This window comes from Aulostomus chinensis, chromosome 16, assembly GCF_037954235.1.
Source record: "Aulostomus chinensis isolate RoL2024-O1b breed Wild chromosome 16, RoL_Achi_v1.0, whole genome shotgun sequence".
NCBI lineage: Eukaryota > Metazoa > Chordata > Actinopteri > Syngnathiformes > Aulostomidae > Aulostomus > Aulostomus chinensis.
This window is the reverse complement of record NC_141335.1, coordinates 11,330,403-11,348,033: the sequence shown is the minus strand read 5'-3', so window position 1 is coordinate 11,348,033 and position 17,631 is coordinate 11,330,403. Positions and strand designations below refer to the sequence as shown.

General features: G+C 43.3%; 1 protein-coding gene and 1 long non-coding RNA gene across 4 annotated transcripts in view; one reads left to right on the top strand and one right to left on the bottom strand.

Moving 5' to 3' along the window:
- pax2a (paired box 2a) overlaps nucleotides 1-17,240 on the top strand; it is a 28,822-nt gene extending 11,582 nt beyond the window's left edge. The window contains exons 7-12 of one of the 3 annotated variants that reach the window (XM_086179776.1): nucleotides 3,207-3,382; nucleotides 5,266-5,386; nucleotides 11,332-11,547; nucleotides 12,968-13,069; nucleotides 14,360-14,446; nucleotides 14,642-17,240. In XM_086179776.1, the coding sequence (XP_086035902.1) occupies nucleotides 3,207-3,382; nucleotides 5,266-5,386; nucleotides 11,332-11,547; nucleotides 12,968-13,069; nucleotides 14,360-14,446; nucleotides 14,642-14,763 (824 nt within the window). In that variant the 3' untranslated portion in view covers nucleotides 14,764-17,240. Of the gene's footprint in view, nucleotides 1-3,206; nucleotides 3,383-5,265; nucleotides 5,387-11,331; nucleotides 11,548-12,967; nucleotides 13,070-14,359; nucleotides 14,447-14,622 lie in introns of all 3 variants that reach the window. The other 2 variants (XM_086179774.1, XM_086179775.1) reach the window with 2 other exon arrangements.
- LOC147247471 (uncharacterized) overlaps nucleotides 16,985-17,631 on the bottom strand; it is a 44,057-nt gene continuing 43,410 nt past the window's right edge. Inside the window, exon 5 of the long non-coding RNA XR_015109346.1 lies at nucleotides 16,985-17,111. This is a non-coding gene — a long non-coding RNA (uncharacterized LOC147247471). The remainder of the gene's footprint in view (nucleotides 17,112-17,631) is intronic.

Sequence of the window (17,631 nt, the reverse complement as noted above, 5' to 3'; positions counted from 1 at the left end):
CCATTTAAATAAAAATATACAAAATATCTGAAGTGCTACAGGATGCTACTGCCAGCACAGTGCTGGCAGCATGTGCAAATATCAAATAGCATCTCTGTGGCTGCTGACAGTCAGTGATACCGTTAAATTGAATTAATAAAGCTCTTAAACATGCTGGAACATAACAGGATCTTAACAGCCAATGGCCGTGTTGCTACCTCTCTCTCTCTCTCTCTCTCTCTCTCTCTCTCTCACATACACATACACACACACACACACACACACACACACACACACACACACACACACACACACACCCTACCCAACCTACCCACCTCCTTTGTTTCCGCTTCAGGGGTTTCATAAATATAGCTAGCTTACAGGGAAGGAATGTTCACCCTCTGGGTATACCAGTTTGTTTGTGCTCTTTTTTTTCACGAGCAACTGCATAAAAGAAAAAAAATCAACAAATGATCCACAATTTGCGATAGCATAATTTCACCAATCAGCAGAGGATGAATAAGCAAAGGGTGGACTTGCAGCCTCTGATCTCAGAAACCCCGTGTCATTGATTTATAGAGAGAGATGGGCAGTGTGTAGGAATTCATTTGCCTTTCAAACAAGCTCCCACCTCTTTACACTGAGTTATCTTATCACTGGTACAGGGAGATGAAAGGAGGACATGAGGTGTCACCGTGGCACCACAGGACGTTCTCATCCCCCTTGGGGACAAAGCAAAACAGAGCAGCTTTTGATACCATTGTGGTCTGTTTCATTGTAGCTACTCCATCAGTTAAATCCATGTGCAAATGTGCATGAGTGAGATCATTTTTTTCATAACATATCCCAACTTTTAAGTTGTCCAGTTGCAAATTCATGAGTAGGGGCAGATTTAAATGAAATATACACCTTCCGGGCACAGCAAGGTTAAAACTGTATCCATCTGTTCAAGCAGCATTTCTTTAGGGATGACGTGTCACTGACTGTCGAAGAGTCTTGTTTTTATCTCGGTTTATCTCCTCACACCGTGGTGCTAAAGCTGAGAAACGCAGTCAGCTGGTGCTGTGGGAGTGATAGGAGGATACCTGCTGAGACACCCAAAGGGGTTGAAGAACCACTGAGAAAATGAAACAAGCCAGTCAATGAGACACACACACACACACACACACACACACACACACACACACACACTGACAGTTGGGCTTCACACTCCACTTGACACGCTGACTGTCAAAGGATGAATCTGATTTATTGCAGCTATCTTATGATATATGTCAAACATGAAGCTCTAATGGTGAATTCTGAAAATACTTGATTCATTATTATTTCCATTTAAAGGCCAAACTAGTAATTTTTGTTACGCTATGAATCTGAAATATATCTACATGCATAATTGAGGAGTTTGAGGAAATATTTCTCTATTTTCTTAAATGTAACGGGTATAAACAAACTTCTAACAGCATCGTAATGCAAAAAAAAATTAACTGTTTATTCATTTTTGTGTTAAGATTAAGGTATGATTCGAACTTTTTTCCTATTTTAGAATTGGGCATTTTGTTAACATTAAGAGTCTAGAAAGTGCACCAACGATGAGAATTTAGGTTCAGCCAGCCTGGTTAAGTCTGGTGTTAAACTTGCTCCAGCATACTGAATAAAACACACTTACAATTGATCGCATCTTTTCTCCGACCAGCTGATAAGAGGTAATTAAGGAATCTATTTTCTTCAGTACCGCTGATGACAATTGAGTTTCAACAAAACTACCACCGGCAGCCCCCAGCAGCCAGCCCCCCCCCCCCCCCCCCCCCATCCCTTCAATCTAGGGAGCTGTTTAGAGAAACTGTGCTAAAAATATTTGCAGAGAAAAAGACATGCAGCAGGGAAAAACAGATTCCTTCGTAAACACAGCCTAAGTCGACACACTGTATTTTACCAGTTAAACGCACACATCACACACAGGCACACGCACACACACTCATACTCAATTGCAGTCCTCTATTCCATTCTCTCCATGGATCTATTTCTTGGTGCGAGTCGGGTTCATCCTCTGGCCTCAGCCATTGAAAAAAGGTCAAGCAGCCGAGCAGAATGGCAATAACGCCCCTGAAATGGTACCATCAGTGGAACATGATTGATCAATTGAATTCCATAGCACAGAAAAATGTGGGATTAAGTAGAGTATTATACGCACAATGAGTTGAGGCATGATGTTCATTCCAAGTTCATTTCGCCTCCCTCCTCTGCTGGCAGATCAGGCAATCAATAGTGGCCTTGCATATCATATATCACCGCTGGCTCGCCCAGGAGAGAACATAATCTGCTGCAAATTTAGAATGACAGATTTGTACGGGAGCTAAAGCCCTCATCCGCTGTTGGCGGCAGGAATATGGAGGGGGAAGGGAGGGTGTTGAGGTAGGCAGTAGAGTGGAGGTTCCTGGGATACTGGATGGAGGTTTTACCTTTTTCTTTCAGGACTTGATGAGTGTGCAGAGGGAAAGCTGCAGCAGCAGTGGCTGGCTCCCTGCTCGGGTTGATGGGGTCAGAGATCAGGAGAACGAGGGAAGCACAGGCTCATTTGTTTATATAGAGTGTGACCGAGTGAGGAAATGCATACGCTTGCCCTCGACGCCCCGTCCTCATTGGGCCCTGAGTACTGTCCCCACTCCATTCTGCTTTCCAGAAGACAGGCAATATGTGGGGGGTGGAGGGAGAGGAAGAGACAGAGAGAGGGACGAGTAATATGTTCAGGAGGAAATAGTACAGTTAAATAATGGCTCTCCATTTCCCGCTGGCAGAATGAGAGGCTCTGTGTGTAATCGCCAGCCCTACTTTCTCCTCCTGAAACACACGCTGTCCCTTACAAGTATATATTTGCACTGAAGGTAATCCATCAATTACCATAGACCTATCACATGATGACCGTGCTGATGGTGGCCGCGGGAAGAGGTGGGGGAGCTGCCAGAATGTGTGTATGTGTGTGAGAGGAAGAGAAAGACAGAGACGAGGGAGAGAGAGAGAGAGAGAGAGAGAGAGAGAGTGAGAGTGAGAGAGATAAGAGGCAGACATGCTGATTGTTCTCTTTGAATTTACTCCTCATGCCATCACTCTTGTTTAGCTCAAAAACATTTTCTCCTCATGCTTATCTCATATTTGCCTGCTGGAGTATTATCAGCTACACACTGGAGCCTGTCTTGATATTGTCCCTTCCCGTCTCCCTCTATCTCTAGGTGGCTCTGACGGTTCGGGCCCAGGCAGCGATTCTCAGGGTAGTGTGGAAAGTTTACGGAAGCACCTGCGAGCAGACGCCTTCACCCAGCAGCAGTTGGAGGCCCTGGACCGTGTGTTTGAACGCCCCTCTTACCCTGATGTCTTCCCCACTTCAGAGCACATCAAACCTGAGCAGGTTGGATATTTATACATGGGTATTTCTATCTCCTGCACTTATTTATGTCTGTCTTTAAGTAAAAATGCACACACGTTGGAGAAAAAAACCCTGTTCAACTTCTCCCTCCAAACAAGCCTGCAGTGTATTACAGTGGATAACCTTTATTTACATTCATTAGACTGTTAAACAACAAGAGACTGTTAATTTTACCATTTGAACTCTATGTGGGTGCCCATGCAGCCTTAGCAGTGCCCTAATTGAGTTCATTTTCATCTCTGCGCGATCGTCGGGAATTACAGCAACGATAAATCAGAGGGACAGCCCCTCAGCCTGCTCTACAGTCCCTAATGCAGCTAATTACCAAAGTGATTTCTACGGCAAGATCAATACCAAAACGAATTGGAAATGACTTGCAATCACAAAGAGTGGAGGAGAAGGTATTAAAAAGGCAAGGGGAAGGTGGAGGAGGGGGAGAAAAATGGTGTCAGAATGGTCCAGAAAAATCAGTTTTAATTTAGTGTAATATTAATCAGGCCGCTTTGCACTCCTGCACCTCCTTCTTCTCCCTGTTTCCAACACCCCCTCCTTTTGCTTAAACTGGTGAAAAGGTGGAGTATCAGGCTATTAGAGGCTTGTCTGGTGTCTGCGTCAGGGCATTAAAAAGCCATTTTGAAGAGGCCAGGCTGAATAGACCTCATCCCTCCCACACTTCTGGCAGCCATGTGGTCAGGTCATTCAGGTCCCACTGTGCTTGCCACTCGCCCTCCACCCCAGCCCTGCCCAGCCCTGCCCACAGCCCATCTGCATGACAAAATGGCTCTTGTGCTGCTGAGGCCCAGCGGAATAGAGAGGAACATCCAGCCTAGTGCCAGGGAACAGTTGTAAGCAGACAATTAGAGTTTATCTGGGATAGAAGCGGACAAGACTAGGGTCACCAGCTCGCCCCTGTGGGACCCCCATCCCATTGAGACAAACAGATGCACTGGGATACAAACACTCGCAGACACAAATGTGCGCGCACACACACTTATCCTTTCATAGAAGAGGCAGGTCAGGAAGTGTCATCTCATTAACTAACAGGATTCAGCACAGCTGCGAGCAGAGAGATTTAACTTGAGATTAAAGTGCGCAAACACTTAAAAGTGATGACCTGCAGGTGAAGTTATGAAGTGCAGAGTAACTGTGTACCAAAGATGGCCTGTAAGAAAGCAACATGCAGCAGGCGAAAATCAATGTAAATGAAACAATTAAAAAAAAAACAACACAACATTTTAATAGTAGTATAAAAAGCTAAAACAATACACACTATTTTATTGTTTTGTTAACCTGGTTTTATGTGTTCATCCGGGAGGCAAAGCTCAAAGGTTGATTTTTAGGTTGTACTCCCATTTAAAAACCCAACCACATGTCTCTCCTGTAACAAAGCCCTGAATGTCTCCTCCCTTGACTGGTCACAGGGATGACTGCAGTGGAGCACAAAGAGCCAGCTGACACCCCGTCCTTTCACTCCTCTCCCAATCCTTCTCTCATCCCTCTCTCCCTTTCTACCCTCTCCTCAGACAAGGTTTAATGCATGCATACATCATAGGTCTTGGTAAAGCACAGGGAGCAGGGGTGGGATGGGTGGCAGGGTTGTGGGCGGGGGGGGGGGGGGCTAGCTGGTGTTTGTAGAATTCACAGGAAATATTCATGGAGAGTTCCTCTAATACAGCAGGGGTTGTTTCCTTCAGACCTATTTCACATATGTCTCCTATACCTGAAAATGCGCTTTACATCTGGCAATCAACATACATAAACTGATTCCTCTCTTTATTTACTCGCACCTTCATCTCTGACCTGGCTTTCTTCTTCGTCTTCTTCTTCTTCTTCTTTTTTTGTATTTGTTGTATACTTGTCTGCAGGCGAATGAATATTCTCTCCCGTCCCTGAACACTGGCCTGGAGGACGTGAAGCCGAGTCTCTCCACCAGCGGCAGCTCCGACCACGCCTCCAGTGTCTCCCAGAGCTACTCTGTTGTGACAGGTACAATCTGACTCACGCAAGATTGATTCTTAAAAACACACACAGCTGCAGCAGGTCAAAGATAATAAGTTCCCCCAAAATTACTTTAGATAAAATAAAATCAAGCATTGAAGCAGGAATTTCTCGAATACACTTTTCAGTTCCTCATTTCCCTGAAATAAAATAAACTCACTTGTGCGCTTCAAGTTGCTAAAAATGGCAATGCACTTAAGTCCACCTAAACCTACAGGAGGGGCAATGTTTACTGACATTTTACATCCAGTTTATTGCAGACAGTAATACAAAGCCTGGTTAAACTCCCTTTCTTTGAAACAAACGTCTATTTTCTTTGCACTGGTGAATTATTTTCTGCCACCTCTTACTTCATCATGACCTCATCAAGATTTTGACCAATGCTTCCTCGTGACTCACACACACATTTTCTAAGGATATAAAATTCTCATCCCCATGTTTTCACTGCACTTTAGGGGCTCCCTGTGTTTATTTCTCAGTGATGGAGTGAGGCGATATATATCATCTGAACCGATTAAATCCTTTCACTCACTCCTCCTCCTAGTGGATCGGCCTGCTAACAGATCGACTGGGAACACTTCTCATAAGAGACAGCTGCTGTTCTCGCCGCGACACGACATTGTCATCAAAGGCTATGATGGCTTGTTGATTGACAGCGGCTGGAGCAGCATAGTGGCTGGCTGGCTGGCTGCCCCACACTGCGAAAAAAAAACACAGAGAGAGAGAGACACACACACATACCCCCCCCCCCCACACACACACACACACACACACAGAGGGAGACCCCTGATAAATGTAGTGAAAGAGAGAAATTACAGGTGTGTTTTGCAGCTTATGAACTGGTGGCTGTTTTCAAGATCTACTGAGAGCCAGCGGGTAATAGCAGGTGCAGTGTATTGAATATCTTGTAGTATTAACTATCTGTATCATATAACCCAGCCTAGATTGCTCTATGGCTTCTTTTTCTCTGCTGTCGTGGTTGATGGCTGCCTGGTTAATTGAAATATTGTTCCATTGTGGCTACTGAGGCTCTTTCCCTGGAGGGGTTAGGTTTACTGAAGGCAATGCTGAGAATAATATGTCAGCCTTTTAATAAAACTCCCACAATTATGCAGTTGGCATGTGTGTGTGTGTGTGTGTGTGTGTGTGTGTGTGTGTGTGTGTGTGTGTGTGTGTGAGATAGAGAGAGATAGAGAGAGAGAGAGAGAGAGAGTAAAGAGGAGGACAGCATGATTGAAAACTGCAGCGGCCCTTCTCAAATGATCCCTATAGTCAAGCGCCGGGCCCAGGCACAGTTCTACAGGAAAAGAAAGACCCCTTTTTTATTCCTGAATATGTGGGAGGTGGATTTGCCCCAGAAAGTTGGGCCTCAGGAGAAGAAAGGTGTGTTTTTGTCTTTTATGCCAGACTCCTCCTATGAAAGCGGTCTCGCTCTGGGGAGCACACTCATAGCAGGTGGCCTCCAAGCCACCTAGGGGCCTGGGGGGCCTCCTAAAACGATGCATGTGAAGGCCAAAGATTGTATAATGTGAAGGTACAGACATTTTAAAAAAAGCACCAAATTAAACTCTACAATCATTTCCAGTAAGCTTTTACTACTTCATTTTCTATGCAAAGTAAAGCATGAGGCACTTGATTAGCAAACCCTGTTAATAGGAATGTATGTCGAGGCTGGAAAAAATACTAAATGAGGTTCTTTACTCAGGCTGGGATCCAATTATCAATAAATTATTCTTCTATACTGGATGGAGCTATGAGATTATATTCGTTCTTAAAATGTTTTCGGCTCCCAATTAAAATTCACACAGTTATTGATCTTGTTGATTTTTATGTCCTGGAATTTGCATAATCTATTAAACATGAATGATGAAGTATTTAGTTTTGCGTTCCAAGGACGGTAGCAAAAGCAGCGTTGGCCATCTTTTGTGTCCTCTGTTTACTCCAACACGTGAAAGAGCTGATTACCGAGGAACGAGGGAGGCGGACCATTTCCTCTCCTATACAGTAACTATCTTTAGAATGTGAAAATAAGAGACAATCTAAGATAAAAACAGAGCAATGTTTGTTTTTCCTCTTGTATACTTCCTGAAGAGGAATATAAAACCATTTCATATATTACACTCATCACTTATTTTACAGATTATCCTTGCTAGCTATGTGCATAATTGAGAAAATAACAAAATGGCCAATTTAATTACACTGTATACAAAAATGAACAAAAGCTGGTGTACTCATCCGTGTCTCGATGCAGTATATGAACACTGTTCATCTATAGAACGACATGATTCAGGCATGGTCTTTGGCACATGCATAGTTTTTTCATACATGATGCAGATTCTCCTCATCTTGACATTATTATCATACAACCAAGGAGAGATTTGAGTGGCGAGTAAAATTGACAGTGTGAAAAGGTTTTTGCCCGATAAGAGTTCCGGCTGTTCAGGCTGGACTGGCTAATCACTCTCACCAGGACCTGCAGTGAGGCCGGGGTGTAAATGAGCAACCGCCACCAATCTAGCAGATTTAAACATCCGTTCCAATTCTATTTTCTCACCTATCTCCTTCTCTCTCAGTTTGAGGAACAAACCCATAGTGCTTTGCCTGTACACCACACCTTGAGAACAATTAGTAACTTGGCAGTAACAATGAGTCTCTTCTGGGGAGCAAGCAACAAGCAGCCACCAAACCAGCAGTGCCTGGTGTGTGACCTGGTTCCTAACTGCTTCCTTCAGTTATTACCTGCAGGCCTGAGCAGGGAAATTTAAGTGGTACTTCACACGAAAATTAAATATTCTCAATACATGCATGACCTGTATAAATGTACTTCACGGGCTGAAAATGGCTTAATGTGTACTGTTTTACATCAGCTCTGAGCCTGTGAGAGGCGCGCTGACACAGAGTCAACCGTTTCGGACTTCTTGATCGTCATGACTTTATATTAAAAAGGAACATTACCGCTACTGTTATCAGCTCCAGCGAGCAGCTTCTCATCTAATCTGAGGTGGATGGTCCAGCTTCCAACCTCAAGTGGGAGTCACAGCTCATTTTCCAATTGTATTTTGAGTAAGATGCATCATTCAAAGGGGTTTATTCTTATTATTTATTTTTTAATTTTTTTTGCCAGCATAGAACTTATGTTCATATTATCTCCCAAAATAGTGTTACAATACTACTCAGTACTCTCTGGAAGTTGCATTTTGGCCCACAACTATCAACAGTCTGTCTTTCACATGAGAGGTAGAGGGAGTGACTGTGAGAACTCTGGCTTCAGGCAGAAGGACAGATTGTATGCAGGGTTGTGGAAAAGCAATATGTCACTCAATTGGAGAAACTTATGTCTGCTTCATGGGATTCTGGGAGGGTGGAAAGTCCTCCACTCTTTTATTTTTTTCCTAACGTCATTGAAATCCTGCATACATAAATGCCACGCCCCTCTGCTCAACCCCTCCCTGCCCTCTTCAGAACCTTGCTCACTTTTTAGAGTCTGTTGAATTATGCAGGGTTTCATACCTGGGGGGGAAGTTACATTTTAATGATTATCTTACCTCCCACAACAGAATATTGACCTTTGAGCACGTATTTGATGATGAATTATTTTTGGAAGAATTTATGCTATTTCCACCAAACAATTCTTCACCCACAAATGGATGAAACCTTGCTTGTTTGTGCATGTGTGTTGCTATGATCTTGAACCTGCTGCAAGAATGAACAAGTTCTCCAAATGGCAGCTTGTGAAAACAAGAGCTTTGCCAGCAAATGGCTTGTACACCAAAGTTCCTTGGTGTACGTTTAAAACTAAAATGCTCACTTGAGAGAAGGTTGTTGTAGCTATATTTGAACCCATCACTCAGAGGGCTGTTGTAGGTTCTTAACAGTGCATTTCTATGGTTGATGGGGTCTGTAGATGTGGTAACAGTTGTGGAGCAGAGACAGATGTTAGAGAACTCTATAGTATCTCAACCCTCTCAGAGCTGCGTTTGCTGGGGTGAAGAGTCCCTGAGGACCCTGAGTTTATCTTCCATCTCCATCATCAGGGCCTGTGATTTGACAGGTTCCCTTTACCCAGCCTCTGCCTCATCTCCAGGACAATAAGCAACACCATGTCTGATTAGTTTCAGAGTTCAGTGGGCTTGAACGCAACGTTTGTTTCGGTTGTTGTTGCGTCGTAACCCCTGTCTGTCTGACAACGGATGCTCAGGCACTGAGGAAACAGAAGCCTACAGTCATGTAGCATCTCAGATTCATTTCAGCATTCATGTTTGGAGAGTTTAGATTTGAGCCCCTAAGTTTGGGTGGCCCAGTGTACAGGGGGACCAAAATAAGAGCAAAGAAGAGCCGTGATATATGGTGATCAAAATTTGTTTGCTACTTATTTACGTTAAATTTCCGACAGACCTCACTTGTTAAAGAGGATCACAACTGGTAACATATTTTTTATTTAATTTCTTCGGACCTTAAACATAGCTCTGTCCGTCTTTGTGTCCTCCATAGGAAGATTCTTATCGACCACTTCGCTTCAGTCCTTGTGTGCTTTTGAACATGGTTAATCAGATAAATCAGCAGCATGATATGTTATATTGTGTGAGCGGATGCCTGGTTTATCTGAGTGGACACGCTCTGAACCTGTGAAATATGTTTAACTTGAATGAATCAAACAGTCTACATGTTAGATACAATTAACTGAAGAGGAGAACTGAGCACCATCATTTCAGAAAGTTCCCGTAGGCGGTGTGCCACACTTGTACAGCATATGTGACAAACTTTAGTTTCACCCAATTAAATGCAAAGCTCACTCATTACAATACTTCGGCTCATGCCAGAGATTCATGGCAGGCATGCTCCTAATGATTTGATCACAAGTTCTACACGCTAAACTTACATTGTTAAACATTGTTTCATTAACGTAACGGTCGTATTTGTCTCAATGAGATGAAGGTATAGATGTAATTGCAGTACATCTGTCAAAATCCACATTCTCACAAAAGCATAAAAGGGGAAAATGAGATACTACGGGTTTCTATGGGAAAGCTAAGTTGCCTGATTCCCTGGCATGGGTTGACAGGGTTGCATCCCCCTTCCATAGAACAGCCCTTATCTTAATGAGGAATCGCAACACACAGTCTTGTTGTAAAACAACAATGATGGGGGAGGCAGCTAATGAGCCTATCATGGTGTCGAGAAAGAGCCATCTCTCCCTGCAGGCCCCAGCCAACAGAAAGTGGAGAAGTCCGACACAGAGTTCGCATTGATTGCATAGGTTGGAGAGGCAAAGCCGGTGAAATGAAAGATGCCAAGACTCATCAGCCAAATTAGATCAAAGTGTGGAGTTTTGAACTGTCTGCAAGCCAATTGTTGGGTTATTTGCGGGAGTGATTTTGTTGTGAGAAAGCAGCCATGAGATTATGCTGTTTGTTTTGCTAAAACCTTTTGGGAAATTGTTATGCGTTTGAGCTTGATTGATCAGGCGCGATGTGCTGTTGCAACATTTCACTGGTGTGTGTTTCCACTTAGTTGGATGAATTACTGCTGGGTACATGTTAGATTATTATTATAAACTATGTAAATAACAAATCACTGCCAAAGTCTGCTCATCTATTCAGATAGAAAATGTCTGGTCTTGAAAAGGTTTTAAATTATGAAACAATAAAAGATATAAATTAACAAGTGCACTTCTTATCTCTAGATAGTTAAAAGCTTCAGGGCTCTTATGATAAATACCACAAATCTGCTCAGCCTTCGAGGCCCTCTCTGTTTTGGAATTATTGCCTTGTGGTCGTGTTTCGCCAACGCAAAACTAAAAGCTTTCTGTCATCCATAAAGATATTCATTCATCCCACCTCACATCTGTGCGAGTGAAGTGAAAGTATGCATGTGTAGTGTTCCAAATCTACATTATTGTCTAGCATTTTTGTTTCTTTTCTTCCACCCAGCAGACTCTCACCCATCATATCCATCTTCCATGTGTGTAAAGCGGGAGCCCCATGAGGCATCCTTTGCCCCCTTCACCCCCTCCTCTGTTGGGGACTCTGCTCTGGCTGACATCTTGTCCCAGCAGTCCAGCCTCTCTGTAGATGCCTCTACTCCCAGCTACCCTGCTCATGCCCATGGCCCCTGCTACAGCCAGTATACCAGCCAGCAATTGATAGCAGGTACAACTTTACTAGAGGCCCCACAGAAGTAGATCAATGTTAAATTAGGTTCACTATTTTCTTTAAATATGTAAATAAGGAGCTTTTACTGCAAAAGCAAAAATCTTTTTTTTTTTTGCTCTACTGTTGTTTATACAGGAGCAACACTGACCGCTTGCCCCTCATTAACAGCAACTGCACTCTCCCCCTTTTCACTCTTCCTTTCTCCAGCTCTGACCTCTTGCTTGTCTCTGGAGTTAACAATAGACCTCCGGGTCCTTCCAGCCTCGTGACAGGCCCAAGGTCTGAGGGGCCAGAGGAGGCCAAAACAGGGGGAGGGGGTGATACAGAGGCAGAGATGTAGGGCTGATGCTAGGACCTAGCTCTGTGTCCTGGGTGCCCCCTCGTCCAGCCCGAGCTGATGCTGTCACAGTTAATTACAGAGCTGAATGTAGAGCAGAGATCAGAGGGCTCACAGTGGCCTGACGCTCCTGCCAGTTTTAAAGCTGCTCAGAGCTTCATAAACATCATTGCAATAACTCTCGTGCAACTTTTAGATAAACTGTTGACCTGTAGTTCTGGGATAGGCTGCTGCCTCCTACATATCCACTCAGGGTAAACATCTCTGAAAATGAAGCAGCACCACTGCGAAGGCTGCAGTATTTTACATAGCGATGTCATGTCTGCAGTAACTATGAATGTGGTAATTCATAGCATTGTTAGTCTGTTGCGTCAGTGTGGCTTCTGTTTGTCTGTTAACACTTCACTTTACAGTGTAGCATAATATTTGTTAAGTCACAGTGTTACTTCAAGGGTTAAGAAGCCATGCAGGTGCAGTATATCAGTCATTCTGGAATCTTGCCGTACATGATGAACCCAGTCTCCAGGAGTTTGTGAAATATAATGAGGAAAGAACAAGGGAAAAAAAATTGCCAGTGAAGTATTCACTGACAGTTTGCTCCATTTGTTTTTGTACAATAACCACTCTTGCAGTTCCAGATTTTGGAAGTTTTTTTTTGTTTTTTAAGGTCTTGGTTGTAATACAGGAAGCTTCTGCAATGATCATAAGTATTACTTTACACTGCAAAAACATCTCATAAGAAAACTATCTATTGGGCTTTTTTTGTGTTTTGTTGCTCGTAACATTCAAGGTAACCTTCACTAACCTTACCAACAGAGCTTGTGCTGCCTCAACTGTGAAGGTGTGATCCTGATTCTGAACCACGTCCATGTAGCTAAAAAAAAATAAAAATAATTGAGCACTTTCTTCATGAGAGAAAAAAAATGAATTCATTCCAGGTATCGATTATATTTGATGATGCATACAGAAGCAAACTGAACTTTCCATCTCTCTCAAGAAGAAAAAAATTATATTCATTTTTATATTTAACTGGTCTTTGATCGAGCCTCAAACTGACCGTTTCCTTCTATGTGCCTGCAGGTCGAGACATGGCCAGCACCACCTTACCTGGCTACCCGCCTCATGTCCCCCCCACGGGACAAGGCAGCTACCCCACCTCTACACTCGCCGGAATGGTTCCTGGTGGGTGTCACACCGATAACCTTTTACAGTATTTATTTGCAGTAGATTGTGTTGTACCCTGGAGTTGATCTTGTTTAAAAAGCCGTTAGTGGTTATGCCCGTCTGTGATGTCTTTTACAGCACATGTATCCTTGTGGCTGTGACAACACAAACACATCGAGGAAACCTTAAAGCATTGCTTCTGGCTCAGGATTGAAGCGAGCTTGTTATAGCTGTGTTAAACTGCGGTTAGCGTCTGTGGACGAGGACATTAGATGAACTCAATAGGCGATCACCACAATCAGTGGCCATGAGATAGGACAGTTCCTCTCAGTTACACTCCAGCTCCCAGCGCTCATTACCCTCACCGTGTCCACACCGCGCACTCTCACCAGCCCCGTCGATAAACACTGCTTTTGCTCCTCTCCTCCTCGCCTCCCTGGACACCAGGGCTGCAGAGCGTATCTCTTTCCCCTCTACTTAACCTGCAGTTCAGGTTCACAGCAAACAGTTAAGGGTCAAAACACAGAGGCGTGGAGGGCCTGTAAATATTTAAATCACTATCTCTCTCAGGGATGAGCTCGCGTTACAGGACAAGCGGTGTGAATGTTATAGCTGCCAGCATGTGTAGATCTCACCCTCAAACAGCTAAAAACACAATTCCCTTTTATTGCTCAGACACATGCACCTTTCACACTGACCAATAATCAAAGTAGGCATGCTGGATTTACAGGTGAGCCCAGTTTGCATTGCAGGTGAAAACTGCAACCTCAAATCAAACTAACTACTTACTCATGACACAAACAAACAAACAAACACACACGCGCATACATGCATCGAACACACACACACACACACACACACAAGCACAAAGGCCTTCTTAATCCAGAGGTTGTAGGGTTTTCTTTATCCGGTGGCTAAGATTTAGTGACTGGCCCCAAACACTGTGAAAGCAAAAGCCATCCATTCCTCAGCAGCTTCACATAAAACCCAGCCTTTATAGTCTCATAAAAGAAGGAAACCTGTGGACCCACAGCAGTGCACTCTGACACCCCCCTCTCTCTATCCTCCGTCCTTCCCAACACAATCTGCACAGGGAGGACAAGGACAGAAAGAGACTGTGAAGTGAAGCATCATCGCTTAAATGCAGGAGGAAAGACTAGAAGCGATCTTGTAAATCTCACCGGCAACCAAAAATCGACAAAAACTACGATTGGATTGTAACTGTAACTTTCTCAACTGTCTGGTACTCATTTTTTTGCTCTGAACAGCTCTGATCATGTTTGTTTTTATTGATTTGTTGTTCTCTAGGAGGGGACTTTTCTGGAAACCCTTACTCTCATCCACAGTACACGACTTACAACGAAGCGTGGCGGTTCAGCAATCCAGCATTACTAAGTAAGTGACAGTCTTCAAACCTACATAACATCCTGTATGGTTCTCAAGTTAAAATCCTGTTTAGAGGCAGTTGTGAAAGCCCCTGTGTTTTCTGTCCTCTGAGCTTTGCATACACGTGTCTTACATGATGTTTGACCTCGTGGTTTCCAACGGCTCGCTCTTCTGTTAACTTTCAGGTTCCCCTTATTATTATAGTGCCGCATCCCGTGGCTCCGCACCTCCCACTGCTGCCACTGCCTACGACCGCCACTAGTTACTATGGAGACCAGCTCAAACTGCAGGGCCAGGGCTTCGGCCTCCATATTGTCCCCGTCTGAGAAAACACTGAGGTCAAAGGGAAGCAAGGAAGAACAGCACCGTGTCACGTGGTGTAGAGGAAGGACCCGGCGAGGTCGATGCCAGTGCACCTTGCCCAGCTTCAGCGTCACACACTTTGGGGCAAAAGAGCCACGGGCGTTCAGAACTAAACCATCATGCCCTCACTGTCTCACAGGCCTGAACATTTCCAGAGTGACTTTAAGAGATTATATAAATATATATATTATAAAATATAAATTGAAGAAAAAAACAGTACAAAGACACCATGTGGAAAAAAATGTTGTGGTTTTATTTTTGTCTCTTTGTTGCTGTTGTTGGTGTTGTTATTTTATTCATGGATCCTCACATTCCTTTTCATGATAAACTGCAGTATTTTTTCGGCTCTAAAGAGAGAAGTCCAGGAGAGGTGAGACCAGTCGCATAGCTTGAGGAGGGAGACAGTCGAGGCGGTGTTGTGGGGCCCCTCTGACACTGAGTGAGATCCTGGTTCCACACCACAGGGTGGGCTTTATTCTGGTGCTTAGTTTGACTACGTCTTCTGTTCCCATATCTTCAGTCCTACCCACTATCACACGAGCACAGCATGACCCTGTCAACAATGCCCTTCAAATGTGGCAAACACTCACATGTAATAAAAATATATTAAAAAAATATGCCAACCTCATATTTTAAATTATTTTTTGTCGCGCTATTTTTTACTGTAATAAAAAAAAATCTTTCCAGGATGGTTTCCCCCATTTTCAAGTCATGTCCACGCGTGATCGTCCTTTGCTCTCTTTTTCCCCTGTAACCTCAGCTTATTTGATTTAATTTCCACATTTGCTTAAAATTAAATCTAATCGACCAACCGAGCAAAATATTTATGTTCCATATTAAAAAGTCAAACAGTAAGATGTGTATCTGTGTGTAGACATCTTTTTCATCTTGTCTGACGACTTTGTAGGCCATAGCTCTCCCAAGTCTCCTGGATTTTACTTCATTCAGCCACTTAGTCAAACCACTAGATGCCTACACGGCTTAGAAAGCTGTCAGCAGTCACCCAACTGTAAATTAGCTTCAACAATTGCCTTATGAACTTGTTTTTTTCAAGCTAAATTCACGCCTGTTCAACAAAATTAGTTGCCTTTACCAACACACGCTCACCGCCCTCCTTGATTTACATTCAGCTCTCCCTACGGACTGAAAGAAAACACTGTTTTTTGGAAAATATTTTGTGAATGTACTTTTAACTACATTTGCCAAAGACTTAGTTTGATATTTAATATTTCATTTACAGTATATGTATGCGTACATGAAGCAGTATTATCTTTTTAACACGTAGTCGACACTGAACACTGACGTGTCAACGGGCGAACACGTTACATACGACTCACTCTTCCATCAGTTGCAACAAATGCTGCTTTGTAGAATGATTTGTGAATAATGTGAAGACAACTCTTCTCTGTAAATAATATCACACACACACACACATACACACACACACACATACACACACACAACACACACACCACTGCAGTATCATACTAATGAACTGGCTCCCTTTGTAGATATACAGACTAAAAACATGCATTACATTTGTGTCTTAATGTAATGTTGTGCTGTAGAGAAAGGCACAACTACCCGCGGCTACATAAGTAGCACGGTTCAAACGCTAACATCACATAGGTTGTCTTTGTCATTTTATTTCATTTTCATGATAATGTCATGACGATGTTTTATGTCACTATGCAATGAGTTAAATGGCTTTCTGTATCATCTTGTTGTTGGGCTTAGATGAAGTAATCCCCAGTTCCTTTTATGGAAATGATTGGAGAACAGCATAAATGTTCAGAAATACAAAAGACCTCCTCTGTTTTCACTTTTGTTGCACACATTTCCTTCAATAAGGATCAAACTGAAGTCCTTGGCAACAATCAAAGATATTGTCCTGTTTGCTGTTACTAGATGTTGTGATCATTATCTGAATTACAGTCATCCGTGCCTCCATGTATAGAAACTTTTTACCCACTCACCCATCTTTCCTCCTTCCTTTGTTTCCTCTACGCACTCGCACTCACTCTCCCACACATCCTCAGCCCAGCAACCCTATTTAGCAGCCAAGATGAAGTTTACTTTAATTCCATGCAAGCAAACGCATCATCTGCCACCAGATGATGTCAGAGACTGCTGTCCTGCTCTCCAGGAGAAGCTCACCTCTACAAATTGCACTTGGGATTTGCCCATTTCTGTCTAACATGTAGCTCGAGATATCTGAAAATGAGACACCGGCGCAGAGTGCACACCAGCGTCATCCGGGCAACGTCTTTGCTTTAGTAAGTGGAGCACCTCTGGAGGAATGGGTCTTCTGCTGTTGTAAAGATGATACAGGAGATGTGTCACGGACATAAAACGGATTTCTGATGAAAATCTATATGGAAAGCCTTGTGGCCTCAATCATTGTTCTGTTTCAGTTCTGTTCCAATTCTTTTTGTGCACATGAGAAATAAATTCTTTTATATGTCCGTCGTTGACTCATGTGTCGCCTCATTATTAACCCCCTGAGAAAATGATTCAGAGTTCAAGGTTGCATAATGTGAGCGAGCTGCTGGTGTATTGATGTTTGGTTTTATGAACGTGACCACAGAAGTTACAGCTCAAACATGGGATGCAAGATAGCTGCAGAGCACTGTGAGTACAAGCGTAGACATCTATAAGAATCATGCAGGATTTGGATTGAAAGTGCCTTAAATATAATTAAAAAGAATGACTGCATGTGCATGATAGAGGGAGAATTAAGAAGGGGCTAAGAAGAGGAAGCAGGACAGTTGGAGCGTTGCCCCAGCTTCTGACTCCAGTATATTTAATGATGCATTGGTTTCATCCTGCTG